We start from the raw sequence: 15,778 nt of genomic DNA, 5'->3' as shown, positions 1-15,778 counted from the left end.
CTGATCTCTGATTGCCCAAACTCCGCTTCTGACTAGATGGTTGACCATTCAATCAATTGCAGAGTGCAAGTATCTTAGAAATCATTAAACCAGTAAACTTTAGGAATAATGTTGTAGAGGAAAATTGCAGAGTATCTCAATGACTCAAATATTATCCAAGATGATAATGGAATGGACAATGACAGCGTTTCACCGAAAGAAGTGAATATCTTGGCTTTTTTGACCTTGAAAATATTATGTAATTATGATTGTTTTCACTTTACTCATGACATAATGAATCAACCCAACTTTCAAATCTTCAATTATTTTTTATTATTTATGGGGTCTACTCTCTACTGCAAAGGTCCAAAGTTCAAAACTTCAAATCAAATGATCCCTCGACGTGGAACAAGTATATGCAGACATGCTGTCTTGTTAAGAAAGAGTCCAGTTGGCCAGTTTTTATTTTATTTTGTTTTGTTTTTTTTTTTTCGAGAAAGAATAATAAGCCATGGTTTTGGTTAGAGTCACACCCACCCTCAACTCAGGTGGTCACTATTAGGGGTGTCAATGGGACCGGTTTTGGGTTGGACTCCGTCCAAATCAAAATCCATTTGGACAGATTGGACGAACCAATAAGACATTGAATTTGGATGGACTGAACGGACCAATATGACATATTGGATTGGACCTGGTCCATCCATAATGAATTTATATTGGATTTGAGTCAATATCTGGTCCATTGATAGAAAATAAGGACATAGGTGTCAACGGACCATGTTTGAGTTGAAATCAATTTAAATTAACAGGAATTTGAACAGATTGGACAATCTTTGGACCGGTCCAAAATATTCATTGGACTGGATTGGACGAGGTTCATTTGTAATAGGCTCACATTGGACTTGACCTGATTGGACCAAATCCAGTCCAATTGACACCCTTAATCACTATACGATGTTTTTAAAGCTCAGTTTGGAAAGAGTACAAATGCAATATGTAAAGTGTAAATGTACACCTTCCAAACTAAGCTTAAAATTTTTTTCAAGAAAATTCATTTTGAATGTTAAACAATATTATTCCCACTCTCTCCCAAATTTTGAAAAAGAAAATAAAAAAAAATGGTAAGCATTAGGTTCGAAGTATTGATACACCGCTTCTATCATAGGGAGTGTATTGATATATTGAACCTCCCCTTCCGCCATATCCGGGTGTATTGATATTTTGAACCTTAGATACCCCCACCCCCACCCTTGCCCCTATACCTTTAATTCCATCACCTGGCCTCTAAGGGCAGATACGTTTTCTAGTAAATGAAAGCAGGTTAGTTGGTGGGTTTCATGTAAATGAAGGAAACCTATGTTCATATTTTGGTATTAGTGAGTCCGACATAAAATAAGGATTTCTTAGCAATTCATATACCTGGATAAGTAATACCCTCCTAAGATTTGGGTAAATCATTTTTTCGTCCATGTGAAAATGTTCTAACACATGATGGGATAACATTGTCCTTTCAAAAATGATGCTATTATGGATAAAATGGTCATTGTATAATTTTACTTGGGAAACAAAAACGGTCATTTTCTAACACTGGTAAGTGCATTTATCCTAGCAAATGTTTCCCAAGAAATATTTTCCCGAGCAAACGCATTTATCTAGGTAAATGGCTTACCATTTAATGAACGAGGCCTAAATGGTTAGTAAGGTAAAAGCCAAAGGTAAAATTACCAAATTGTCCATTCAATATTCTATGCACTAATAGTAACAATGATGAGAATTAGGAAAGCCCTAATATAAAACACCAATGCTTTTGAATTGTCATTGACTCAGACGGTCAAACCGTTTGGCTCAAAAGTCATCCAGGTAATTGGTTCTATTTCACCCTTAACCCATTCCTGGTCCAAAATTGTTAACTTAGTCAAATAACTGTTGACCCAAGCGATCCAACCATTGATCCAATTGATCCAGACAATGGTTTGCAGTTTAATAAAAGTGCATTGGAGATTGAGAGATGGGAAAGGACTGAGACAAGAATGATCTTAGATTTGAGATCACTAAGATCCCAGAAACACACACACACACACAGAGCAGAAAACAAGATTGCAAAGGTCGGAGAGAATCAGATCTGAGATCTGAGATCTACATTTTTTTCACTGTCACCATTGTCATCACCGATGAATGTCGGATCCTCCTCTTCATCTTTCTTCCCTCCTTCCCTCCCTTTTTTTCCTTTTTTCCTTTCTTTCCTTTCTTTCTTTCTTTCTTTCCTTCTTTCCTTCTTTCCTTCTTTCTTTCTCGGCCAACGTCCACATAATCTCTCTTTTCTCATAAGGGTGCATTTGGAAACGATGCAAATGGAGTGTAAATCTCGGTTCAGGGTAAATTTGCACTTTGTTTCACTTTTGCCTGTGCATATTTACATTGATAATAAGATGTAAAAGTACATCAATAAAAAAGAAGTAAATTTTCTTTCAAGTAGGCTTTTGATAAAAAAAAAAGCATATGCTTTATTGGAATTCATGTTTGCATCCATTACAGCTAAAAGTATGTTTGGTTAGATGGTAAATTTGTCATTGCAAAACTAACCCAATTTTGTAATTTATATGAACCGTTTTATACTCTACATATTTGAATTCTCACTTATTTGCATCGTTTCCAAATGCAGCCTAAAAGACTAAAAGAGTAACAACAATTGCCCTAATATTCCACTCTAATAAAACTGTCTGAATTGTTCAACCTAGGCGGTCGAACTGCTGCCCTGAAAACTAGTGGCCACAACGGTTCCATTTCTAGGTCAGTTTGTAGAACCTTGTAAAACACAACATATAAAGATCAACTGCTATTTTAAGCTCCTATTCGCCAACACACATAAAAGGGCATAAGTCGTTCTCAGCCTTTGCTGAGAGAAACATGGAAGAGCTAATATTTTAGAAAAACTAATTCAAAAGGACAAAATGATCTTAAAGATGACATGAAGATGGATCCATGTAGTTATCTCATGAAAGGCCCAAGTATTAGAATCTAAAAATACTACGAGAAGGTCTTGGTTGCAAAGCAAAGTTTGGGTGGCTAAGTGTTACGATTAGGGATGCAAATAAATCGGATTGGATTTGAAACAGGGTATATTCGAATATGATTTGACACTGTTCAGTCGGATACGATCAAATCTAATAGGACTCAATTTGAATTCGAATCCTATCAGTAAGTTGGATCTTCGGATTTGATCCAATCCGATTTATTTTCTTTAAAAAATAATAAATTATTAAAAGAAAATAAGATATACTAATTTAAATAAAATACAAGTATTTTTTTAATTATTTTCATCATATATATACATATTTTAATAAAAAATAAATAATATAATAAATTTATAAATAAATAAATAACATATATCAAATTTAATCTTCTCAAAAATCCGAAAATTATCCGAATTCGACCAAATTATCCGATCCATTTGCACCCCTTAACCTAATCACGATCTCCCAAGTAGAGTGTGGGTGTGTATAATTTATCCTCTAAAATATGAAGCAAGCGACAAGGGCTTTGGGTCTTCCCACAGAATAAATATTTTATATATGAAATAAGGCTGCTTTGGCCTTGCCTTTGCCGACAAGCACACAAAATGGTGAAGTGGGTTCCCAATAATGACCTGCTAACAAATACCATCTAACACGGCATTGGTCAAAATCTACAGGATTCAGCCACGTGTCACCATCTGGTGATTAAACTATTCTTGACTTTGCCACTCCTTGCCTTTGTTTGCACGTGGGTTGCATCATCCCACGTGGGGTTTTATCTGGATAATGGAGTTCAGATTTTCTTCCAATGTGAGGTCTTAGGAGATAATTAAGTAGAAGAATATGAGGGTGTGCATGAGTAGAACATAAACAATGGACATTGAAAAATTATTATAATAATACAAGAGAACTATAGAAAGAGATGTTGGTTTGGCCTCATGTGGAAGAGTGGGACTCCGAGGAAAATGCCTCCATCATCATCATCATCATGCATGCATGCATGCCCTAAATATTATTGTGGTTTCATGGTGAAAGGCTTTAACCTAAGATGGTAGGTTGATTTGAGGGTCACTACTCTAATACTCTTCATGTGTTTTCCTGGGCTCCAGTAGTTGAACCATCCAAACTTACATCGGGCCCTGTGCTTTTTGGACTCCTTAGACTCTAAGAATCGGCCCAAAAGGGTGCCCTCACAAGTATCAGCTGGGCTGCTATTTATCCTCATTAGTTGCAGGCAAGAATACTGAAGTCGCGTACTGCTCATGTTCATTAGATTTCAACTTCCCTTTTGATGGGTCCCAACATGGAGATCCACTGGCCCAAACATCAGCTTGAAAGACAACTGCAAATTTGTAACTGTATTTTTGTTCTATGCAAATTTGTAACTGTGTAGGAAATTTCTACAATTTTTTTTTAATTTAGACAATAATTAACATAAAATTTCCTCTAATTGGGTTTGACTTAGCCAAAATTTGTTGGGGTGTTAGGAAATTGTTTGATGTTTCATGGCATTTGCATATGATCATCTCTGAGATGGAATCATTACAAGGAAATTTGAAATACTTGCAACTATGAAAGACCTAGAACTTTCAACCTTTCCACTTGGGGGGCTTTATAGAATTCAACCCTATGACCTCAAGGAGCAGATGGTGACATATCTTCTAACCTGAAGATAATTGGGCCTTGTGAAATATGGGTAGGTCACCTCCTCAGTCCTCAGTCACAAAACTAAGAAATTATATTAACCATATCTTCTACATGTCTAATGTGAATGGCTAAGAAAAATTAGGGTTTGAGAGGCCAAAGACTAAAAACAATGCAGAAGAGGTTTGACGCATTGATTAAGAGTTATTATAAACAATGCCTGGCACATTATAATACAACCTTTAATCACAAAACAGTTACATGTTAATCAAGCCATTTTCAGATAATAAATCCCTAAAGGTAAACGGTAAACCCTGTTATATTTATTAACAAAAAAGTACACTTCATAATTCAAACTCAGACCAGAAAGCTGTTTGGGTCATAGTTTTACTAATTAACTGGATAGATCGTTCAAGCCATTACTGGTTCACCGGTTCAACTATTGGGTTCGATCTGGTTGGAGTCTGAAAACAATGCCTTATTGCTTATGTACTCCATTCGGTATTAGCCATTAGGGGTCCATTTGGTTTTCAGTCGGAATTAGAATGGTCTATTCCCCCTCCCTATTGGGTTCATCAGAAATTCAGAACCAAAATCTGCTGGAAAGGAATTCTTATTCCCAAATCAACCTGTTCAAAACCTGGGTTTAGTCCAAGATTTGCCTCTTTATTAACAGAAAATGTCTACACCCTAACATAGGTCTTATATAAAACTCACACCCCAGTTTGGACATAAAAAGTCCTATCTGCATGTATTTAATAAACTAATATATATTATATATAATATTATCGGGATGGATTCGGGCTCGATCTTGTTTGAGAAAGCCTGATAAAGAACAAGCAGGTCATGCTAAGCAAACCCGTTGAGCCATCAGGTCTATTCCCTCAGAAGTTGCCATTTCACCAAGCCACTCAACACAGTTGTTGAATTCCGATTTTATTTCCATGTTCGGACAAACCAAACGGACCCTGAGCTTCTTCCATGTCCAAGTCGGGTCAGATTGGCTAATGGCGATTCTTGAGTATGAATGTTGTATGTTGCATTGTCATGTTTACTTATCAGGGAATGGACTGTTATGCGTGTGATGATGGGACATGAACATACGATGATGTTAATTGTTGGAGACAACAAAAATGTCAGTAAACAACGAGTTTATGCAACTCTTGAAAACTTCGCTCCACCAGGTATTAATGTATTATTGTTTTCCATCTCGTGGTTGAAGTAATTGTTGCCGTTGATCAACTTAACTACGAACAGTACATGTGCGGGAACCATGAAATGTTCCAGATCTATGATGTATGATAAAGCTTCACAAGATTGGTGAAATGGACGGATAAGATACATCAAGGTATCCACGTCGAAAGGCGACGTCATTGCTCACCAACGACAGCCAGACACATACATGACACATGACACACACGATGCCCTAGCAACCAAATAGACGAAAGCACCCTCGTTGTTCTTTGAACAGAGCCAAGCAATTCAGGCCTATTTTCGTAAAAAGGGAACAAGGCAATAAATGGAGGCCATTCTCGTCATTTCAGCCCCTCTCTTTTGTTGATTTATTCCATTACCCCAATTTTTTTCGTTTTAATCCTTTTTATAATATCCACTTGCTGTGCCTCGTGGGTGGCGGGCATATCGGGCTGCATGTGACCCCACCGCTCAGCCAAGGAGGTCATGGCCATGGTCCCCACAGTCACACCTTCTCTCTCCCTCTCTCACACACTCTCCGTCCCTATCACACTTAACACCACCCGATCCACTCTCTCTCTCCTCTCTCCTCCCGGCTCCGGCTTCTTCCTTTCTCTTTCAGCCTCTGAACCCCGTAATCCATGCCGCGTAAACGACCAAGACTCTCAAAAGAAAAGAAGAAAAAGACACCAAACGCAAGGAAGCAAAGTCACGCTCGGATTTCAAAACACTATTCAATTCACTTAAGCGCTGACCGGTCTCACGTCCGCTCTGCACGTGCAAAGTCTTCAGACAACTCTCTCTCTCTCATAAGTCTCAAGTCTTTAACTCTTAAATGGTCTGAAACTCTAATGAGTCCGCACTCCGCCGGATTATCGTGCACCCGCGCCGTCCCGAAGCTGGAGTATAATGGGCCCCACAATGGCCCAACAACAAAATCCACAATCACTGAAGGCCGTACACGTACAACCCCCAGTTGACACGTATGAGTTGGGACTGGGCCCTGATTGTTGGATGGTTGTGGGTGATTGGTGATAAACACACTTTATACAGGGGGGAGTGCGCTGATGGCCAAGTGGCAGGTTGCATTGGATACCCACTCCACAGTCCACACCACTCCAACGCTGCTTCTGGGTTGCCAATTTGCCATTAGGGTGAATCGGAGCATATCTCTCTCCCGCCATGATTCAACCAATCTCCTGTGATAATGGCGACAAAATTAATGATACCCCTTTTTTATTCAATTTTTACCCCTGCATTTACCTCAAATTTTACTTCACAACAACACTGTACAGTTGTTAGCTTGTAATAAGATGTTTTTAGGGACAATTACTATAGTGTAAAATTTTATAAACACAGCACCATTGATTAGTTATTTTTTTCTTTGTTTCTAAGAAATGTTACATTGCAAATAATAAAAATAATATGAAAATACTTTCCATTTAATTAATATCCATTTAATTGGGATCTATGTGAATAATGTATGCTTTGTAAAACATTAATATCAGATCACCAAAAAGAAAATATGTATGAGAAACCCAAAACTAAGGTGGTGTTGCACAACATTGAATGTTTTTTTGTTGTCATTTGTTTTTTGAAATTGCCACATTATTCAAAGAAAAACAAAAATGCATTCTTAAACTGTATTTTTGTTTTGAGAAACAAAATCAAACCATTCATGTTTTTGAAATCATCAAAATGATGGCTTTTTAAATGAAAACAAATTTTATGATACGCCTATTTATTTTAATTATGGAACATCATATTAACTCACCTATTTTCCATCTAGAAATTCACACAAAAGAACACCCCAATTTGGCCTTCAATGACGTTGATAGACATGTAACTAATCAGTAGGCATTCTTCCATTTAAAAATGTCGGAATGCATATAAGTGTTTGACGATAAAGTTCCACATTGGAAATAAATGAAAGATACAAGGATTAGTGTACAATCTAATGGTCTAAGTTTTTTGTTTGAAGGTGAAGTCTAATTTTTGTATAAATTTCTTTTCGAGTATGAATGAACTATTCAGTATTTTATCACTCCCTTCGTTGCAGAATATTGGTACTAGCACCAAAATTAAGTTTAGTTGGATGGGAATTTTGTAGAATGCACATAATGATTTCCATGGTTTTGCTTATTTCCAAGGTTTAACAATTAGTAGGAATGACAATTTCTATGGATGATTATTTATATGCTCCTGGTTAAGTGTGTCACTTAAGGATGGCAATTTTTACCCTATCCGGTGGGTACTTGCCTTTACTATCCCCGACAGGGTGGGGTTCTTTTGTTTAAATAATGGGTTTTGGGGTGGGTATGGTTTTGGGATTCTATAACCCGTAAGCGTACAAGGTAAGGTATTAGACTAAACCCGACCCTCCTCAACTTGTATATTGTTGGAAAGCATACAGATTTTATGTATTAGGTGTTGGATTTAATAATATTTTGAATTTTATGTAAAGAATAATTGATAATTTATGGATTTTTTGCATTTCTTAATCAATCATTAGAAACCTTGATGTTTATTTGTGTTATTTTACTTATTTATTGCTTATATATGATAAGAAATAATAGGAAATTAGATTCAGGTTTTAAACCCAACCCGGTCTTACCCTTGAATGCTGGGAGGGTTTGGATTCTCAAAATCTAACCCGTTATAGGTTTTGGGGCAGGTACAGGTTGAGAGGTTTGAGAGGTGGGTGGAATCTATAATTTACAAAACCCTCCCCAAACCCACCCCATTGTCATCCCTAGTGGCGCTTGATGCACATTAAACTTTCCAAAAATCAACTAGGTTGCAAATGGATCGGATTTAATCCAATTCAAATTCAATTTGTATAGTAGATTCAGATAATGATCAATTTAATATTCGATTCAAATTTGGATATTTCTTGAATCTTGAGATTTGGTGTCTATATAAAATTTATTTTCTTATATGCTTTTCTTTTATTTTTATTTTTATAAATTTATTTTAATTTTGTATAAATTTACTAGCATTTCAATCAAATCGGATTTGGATTGAATATCTATATATATATATATATATATATGTGTGTGTGTATGTGTGTGTGTGTGTGTGTATTTGATATCAATAGCGTTTTTTCTAAGGCGATCACTCCATGTTAAAGCCATGTAAGCATTTTTTTGGGAGAATGACCGTTCAGCCCAGGGTTACTGTTGGGGTAGGTGACGGCTTGGAAATGATGCCAATTCATGGTGGGCGTTGGTGCATAGAGTGTGGATTGTTGACATTTTGAATGTTTATAATTTTGAAGTAAAAATAAAAAATCTGCATTGGGCCTGTCTGTACTATTCATTTTTTTCCTCTCCTCTACCTTTCCAAGTGTTTTTTAAGTGTCCCCAAATATTTTCATATAACACTCATACATTGAGTAGCTTTCTAAGAAAACATCAAATTAACGTTTTTGGGGGTTTTTATAGTTCAGTCCACCCTTAGGGTGGAACTAAGATTTATAAGGGTAGACTGAATTTTGCTCGAGGATTGATGCCAAATTCACGGGCAGGATGAGGTTTATAAGGGGTGGGCTACTAATAGACTAGGAGGGGGCTGCAATTCAGATTTCTGAGGCGGATTGGAGTCCACTTATTCCTGTTTTGTATACGTGGTGCCTAATTTTGCTAACAGACATCAAAACAACATAACATTAAGACTACGTTTGGAAACAATGCAAATGGAGTGTAAATCCTGATTTAAGATAAATTTGTACTCTGATTTACTTTTGCATGTACTTGGCAACATTACATTTATACATTGACAAATGACAGACTAATGCATACATCAATAAAAAAAAAGAAGTAAATTTGCATTCAAGTGGACTTTTGATAAAAAAAATGCATATGCTTTATTGGAATTTATGTTTGCATCCATTAGAGTCAAAAGCCTGTTTCCTAAGAAGATAAATTTGTCCGTGCAAAACTAACCCAATTTTACAATTTATATGAACGATTTTACATTCTACATATTTACATTCACACTTATTTGCATTGTTTCCAAATGTAGCCTAAAGGTTAGTTAATTTTTTTTTTTATTTTGAGAAGAAAAATTGATTAACAGGATTTTATTTTCCATTAATCAAAAAACCCATATTCTTTTTGTCTATGTAATTTTTTTTTTCATGATCATACCATGTAATTTTGAGAGAAAATTGCTCCTTTTAATAATCTAAATGTTTGATGGGAAATACTTAGATGTAGAAGCCTAAAAAAAATATGCCGAAAACCTGGAGAATTAACTGAAAAGGGTGGATTGAAACCAAACATGGCCTGTGAAATGTGAATCAAAACTACAATCCTTGTTTTGCATATTCATTATACATTCACCCCTGCCCTATCCTCAACACGGGCCCCTAATCCTGTATCTGTGAATCCACCACTTTTTCAGCGGATTGGGTGTGGATATATTCGGTTAGGGCTGACCCAATTTACACCTAAGCCTTAGCAACCCTACCCAATTTTTGCGGCTTCTGCGGCTGTGCTGTGCGAGATCATGAGATGACATAATAATGAAATTGTCTTCCATTTTCCGTATACTTACAGAGAGAGATGATCAATTCCCTTCAACAAATGCCAAACCCAGGCTTCTATTTTCAATTCCCATTTTGCCCTCTCTCTCTCTCACACTCCCTTGATCTGTTCCTCTCCTTCGGAAGTTCGGAGTCCAGACGCAATTATGCAAATCATCATCTTTCCCTCTTCACACTTTTTTTGGGGTGGGTAAAGGACACAGTGGCAATTGCGTAATTTATGTCAGAGTACAAGGGCATTACAAACCAACCCAGGTATTTAGCTCGCCGTTCCGCAAACTCCTCATTTATTCGTTACATGGTCTCTACGAACTTTTTGGGGTTTCTGGTTTTTAATGAGAAGCCCTCCCATCTGGTTTTACGAGCGGTTTTTCAAGCATTTTCACGAGTTCGATACGGTCTCTTGGTAGGCTTCTTTCTTCTCCTACCGAAGCTAGAGGATCTATTCCTTGTTTCACTGGGTTGGATCTGGTTTTCCGAGCAGTCTTTTAGATTCTAGGCTTCTATCTAGGGGGTAGTCCGATCTCCGATTTCCCGGTGGTTTCTGTCAAGTCAAATTGAAGTTCGGGCTGTTTCGTATCAGGATTCGGTGGCTGATCTGATTCTGCAAGCGGATTGAGTAGTATCTGCTTCGATTTCTTGGCCGGAGATGGCTTTTCGGGTGTTTTTATCTCTTCCGAGCTGGTGAAGAGAGGCCTAACGATTTAAGGCATTTGTTTGGGTTGTTCTATTTCTCTTTGGTTGCTTTTTTGGGGGGAGATTGGAGATTGGCTTTACGGTATGACGTCGGGAACGAGGCTTCCGACATGGAAGGAGAGGGAGAATAACAAGAGACGGGAGAGAAGAAGGCGGGCGATCGCCGCGAAGATCTTCGCGGGTCTACGAATGTACGGAAATTACAAGCTTCCGAAGCATTGCGACAACAACGAGGTCCTGAAAGCGCTCTGCAACGAAGCCGGATGGACCGTCGAAGAAGACGGTACCACTTACAGAAAGGTAAGCAAGAAAATTCTTCCTCGCATAATCTATTTTTCTACTCACTTCTCTCACCTAGTGGTATCTGGTTTCACCCGGCGCATGTTAATGTCGCATTTTGTGAGTGATCGATACTATTCTGCGCCGGTTGGTTGCAGATAAGATATCTGCCTAGGATGTGTCTTTTTTTCTGTCTTAATTTTATGAACTTCCAACTCTGAAACAGAATTGAAGTCCATTGACTTCATTCAATGATTGACCCCATTGAAATCGGTTTAGCTTCTTTTATCATCACTAAAATCTGTTAACGAGCGCGGATGCCGGTGGATCATTAGCTAAACCGCCGGTCAGGTTAAATGAGCTCCGTACCTTGGTTGGAGCCAAGAAAGCGCTCACGCACCTATGTGCTCTTTCATTCTTCTTTCGTAGCATAGAACTGCTAGAACAGATCCTTTTGCAGCGTTGCCTACCAGCGCACGTTAGATCAGTTCCAGGGGGTGCCTTTTTTTTCCTGGGCGCGTGAAGCATAAAGATTCTCTGCTAGTCTACACGATGACTGTAAATCTGAAGCACTGCAAGCCTGAAAGCGTATAGGAAGCCATGTTCCGACAGTGCCCCTCTCATTTCTCAATAGTCGAGCTCTTTCCCAAAATTCCCCGCAAAATCCAGAAATCCGGATTTTAAGAGGGGTAATTTTGCCATTTTGGGTACCATCTCCCTTTGGTAGATTCAATGTAGCCTCTTGTCTTTCTTTATTGTAAGCTGTGGCCAGTCCTTTTTTTGCCGTCCTCTGAGCTCCGCTCTTCTTTTGGAGCGTCCAACTTCCGATCAAAAATACCACTATACCAGTTCTCGTGAGAGCCGAGGGTAATTCCGGAATTGGGTTTCACTTTTCCATGTTACCTAAGGTACCCCTTACTTTAACGTCAGAATTTGTGTATTCATGTTAGGTCATTTTGGCCAATTTGTTTTGCCGGGGCCTTCTGAGCATATGAGCTTGATGGCCAAAGCGAATACTTTAGTGGTTTTTAATGTGCGAGATTCCCGGATGCTATATTTTCCCACGAAAGCGTAGCCGCAGCGAGCATAGTTTTGGGGGTTTGAGCTGCGTTTCTTTATTGCAGAATTTTACGTTAGAATATTGGAGAAGAGATCTCAAAATCTCGAACCTATGGATCCCCTTTTCGTTTTTCCTCCATTTAGGCACACACCACATACTTTGCCGTTTGTGGTTCTGAACGCCAGACCAATCAAGGGATTACGCGTCGTAAAGAATACGTTCGTTGATATTTGTGTACCATCTCACTTTAAACCTTAGAATTACGTAGTTGTCCATAGAGTTGGGCTTTAGATGTGGGCTTGTTTGAAGGAATAAAATGTCTGATCCAGGGTTAAGTTTCTCCCCGGAATTTCTCCTCATTCGAACACCTGATAGCTTTATGGATCTGTACTTGTCTCCTTTGCTTGGACCTGAGTAGGCAGGAGAATCTGTTGTTTGGTTATAATGGTATATCTCCAAATTGAGAGTTTTGCAGCCTTCTTGGTTTATTTACATTAGTGTGATGAGTGTTTTTTTTTCTCTTTTTTTTTTCAGGTATGAATATGATTGGTATAAAATTTGAAATTTGGATTTACCCATGTCTCAAATAATACTGGGCTTTCTTTGTCATTGGATTAGTTTCAGTTCATGCCTCCATACTCTTTTGGTATTTCTAAGAAGAAAAATGCATAAGGAATTAAGGACTCTCTGAATTGGAGCTAGAGCTTGGTTAGCTTTATGTTTATAGATGTTTGATTGTTATAATCATTGGGTTACTACCAGTCCAAGTCGTGTGGTCCTGTCTCTCCAATTGGAGGTTTCTGATCAATGAATTTGGATCCCGTTGAAATTTAATGCTTAATTGAATCAGAATTTGGGCTTTATAGGCTCAGTTTGGAAGGAGTACAAATACAAAAATGCAGAGTGCAAAAGCTTGTATTTTGTATTATTTTATATATATTTGTACTGTACATATTTGTATATGTACCCCTTCCAAACTGAGAACTAGACTTAGTTCGGAAAGAGTACAAATACATGTATAGTACAAATAGATACAAAATAATACAAAATGCAAAGTTTTGCACTCTACATGTGTATTTGTACTCCTTCCAAACTGAGCCCGAGGTTCATTGGTGCCTTTAACTGTTTTGGCCTTTTGTAAGAACATAGTTTTCCTACCCAAAACATCAAATCCGATTGAAATAGAATGTATGTCTTCAAACAAGGTCAATCATGATTTATAAGGGTAAATTTTGGGGTAAGGGTGAAAGAATAATTTATACACGCCCAATAACAGCGAGAGTCCATGATTATAGCCTGATGCTAGCGGATCAAGCATGCAGAGGATGCATGGATCCAGTGGGGAATGCTTTGTCCCGCATTTCATCATAATCTAATTAGGACATGACAGCAACTTCTTTTTCTGAGCTTTATTGTGCTTGGTACTCCATGACAAAGTGAAAGCTGCAAAATGCTCATGTTACGTCCTAATTGTGTTACTTGCAAACTTTTGCAAGACACTTTCATATTGTCAAACCTTCAAGTCATTAACCTTTGTTATTTTTGTCTAATAAATTCTCTTATCGTTTAAATTTTGCAGGGATGCAAGCCTGTGGAGCGCATGGATGTAGTTGGTGGGTCTGCTTCCGCAAGCCCATGTTCTTCATACCAGCCAAGCCCATGTGCATCATACAACCCTAGCCCAGCAACATCTTCCTTCCCAAGCCCAGCTTCATCGTCTTATGCTGCCAATGCTAATGCAAATGGTGATGGCAATTCCCTGATCCCTTGGCTGAAAAATCTCTCATCTGTATCATCCTCTGCCTCCTCAAAGCTACCCCACCATCTCTATATCACTGGTGGTTCCATAAGTGCTCCTGTAACCCCTCCACTGAGCTCTCCAACTGCCCGTACCCCACGAATCAAGACCGACTGGGATGATCCTACTGCTGGTCCTACCTGGCCCGGACAGCACTACTCCTTCCTACCTTCCTCCACTCCACCAAGCCCTGGGCGTCAAATTGTCCCGGACTCAGGATGGCTTGCCGGTATCCGTATCCCCCAAGGTGGGCCATCCTCTCCTACATTCAGCCTTGTCTCATCAAACCCATTTGGATTCAAGGAAGAGGTTTTAGCTGGTGGAGGGTCTCGAATGTGGACACCTGGTCAAAGCGGGACATGCTCACCAGCAGTTGCTGGGGGCTCCGACCAGACTGCAGACGTTCCAATGTCAGATCGCATCTCAGATGAATTTGCATTTGGTAGCAATGCAACAGGGCTGGTGAAGCCATGGGAAGGAGAGAGGATCCACGAGGAGTGCGGATCAGATGACCTTGAACTCACCCTTGGCACTTCTAGGACCAGGTGCATTAATACTAGATTGTAGTTGAATGGGAAGCCCCGTGTGCCTATCTTTCTTTCTTTCTAATTAATTTGGTTTGGTTGTGGTCTTGCAGATAGAGAAGCGTGGAGAGAAAGGGCGAAAGATGTTTATGGTCTCTTGCTTTTAGCTTCTTCATCCTTTGTGAAAAAACCAGTGGCTTGTTATTTCAATGACCATTGAACCTTAATCCTGGTGTTACTGGTGAGAAGGTGTTGATTAAAAAGAATGTTCGTCCGTGAATCAGAGCTCGGTTTTGGACGGGAAAGGGAATGGTAGGGGGTGTGTAGGGGAGTAGTGAAACTAAGGAAAAAGATACAGGGTTCCTTTCTATTTTTTGTCTTTTTAAATTATATATTGTTCAAGGTGGTGGGGGTGGGATCGTAGGGTTCACGTTCACCCCTTCTTTGTTTTCTTTTTCATTTGTTTCTTTCTTTTATTGTATTCAAAGTTTGAACCCACTAATATATGGATGCTGATTTGGTATTTCTTGACTTGTCAGTTTTTGTTTTGTGGCCATCCAGAGCAATGTTTGATTGTGGAGGAGATGGGACGAATTAAATCTTTGCATTTGGATAAAGAACTTCAATCTCTATTTGGAATCTTGGGGTGATATTGTTGTTTAGCATGGAATTGATCTCTTTTATTATTTTGGCAGTCTCTTGCACTTCTCTTGTTCTCTTTTTCATTTTCAATCGATACATTTATTCAGATAAGGTTTCCTAAACAGTTTAATAGCATTTTACAAGCTTATCTTAACATCCATTACACTCTTGAGTAAAAAAAAGACAAGAAGGAAATCTGTGACGGATATTTTACTAAATAATTTCGAATCTGAGAGGTCCCCTCATCAATCATCATGAGCTGCTTTTGCCTTTGCGATTGTGTTCTGGTAAATGGGCTTAACGCCCATCCCCCACCTGATATCGCCATGATTCCCATCTGGAGAAGTATTATAGTTTAAGAAGTGCTCCCTCACGAGTCACGTGAACGGCCCTCTGGTGCTC

The 15,778-nt window shown here is 38.5% G+C and overlaps 1 protein-coding gene across 1 annotated transcript; it reads left to right on the top strand.

The window, feature by feature from the left end:
• Positions 1 to 10,380: 10,380 nt before the first annotated feature.
• Positions 10,381 to 15,257, top strand: BEH4 (BES1/BZR1 homolog 4). The gene is made up of 3 exons (XM_088980918.1): positions 10,381 to 11,373; positions 13,992 to 14,755; positions 14,848 to 15,257. The coding sequence occupies exons 1-3, from the start codon at positions 11,158 to 11,160 to the stop codon at positions 14,849 to 14,851; spliced, it is 984 nt and encodes a 327-aa protein (XP_088837044.1). The 5' UTR covers positions 10,381 to 11,157; the 3' UTR covers positions 14,852 to 15,257.
• The last annotated feature ends 521 nt before the right edge of the window (positions 15,258 to 15,778 follow it).

This window comes from Nelumbo lutea, chromosome 3 (genome assembly GCF_056320005.1).
Source record: "Nelumbo lutea isolate HS-2025 chromosome 3, American lotus-T2T, whole genome shotgun sequence".
Taxonomy (NCBI): Eukaryota; Viridiplantae; Streptophyta; class Magnoliopsida; order Proteales; family Nelumbonaceae; genus Nelumbo; species Nelumbo lutea.
Note: the sequence above shows the minus strand (reverse complement) of the source record. Positions and strands in the feature narration are given on the sequence as shown.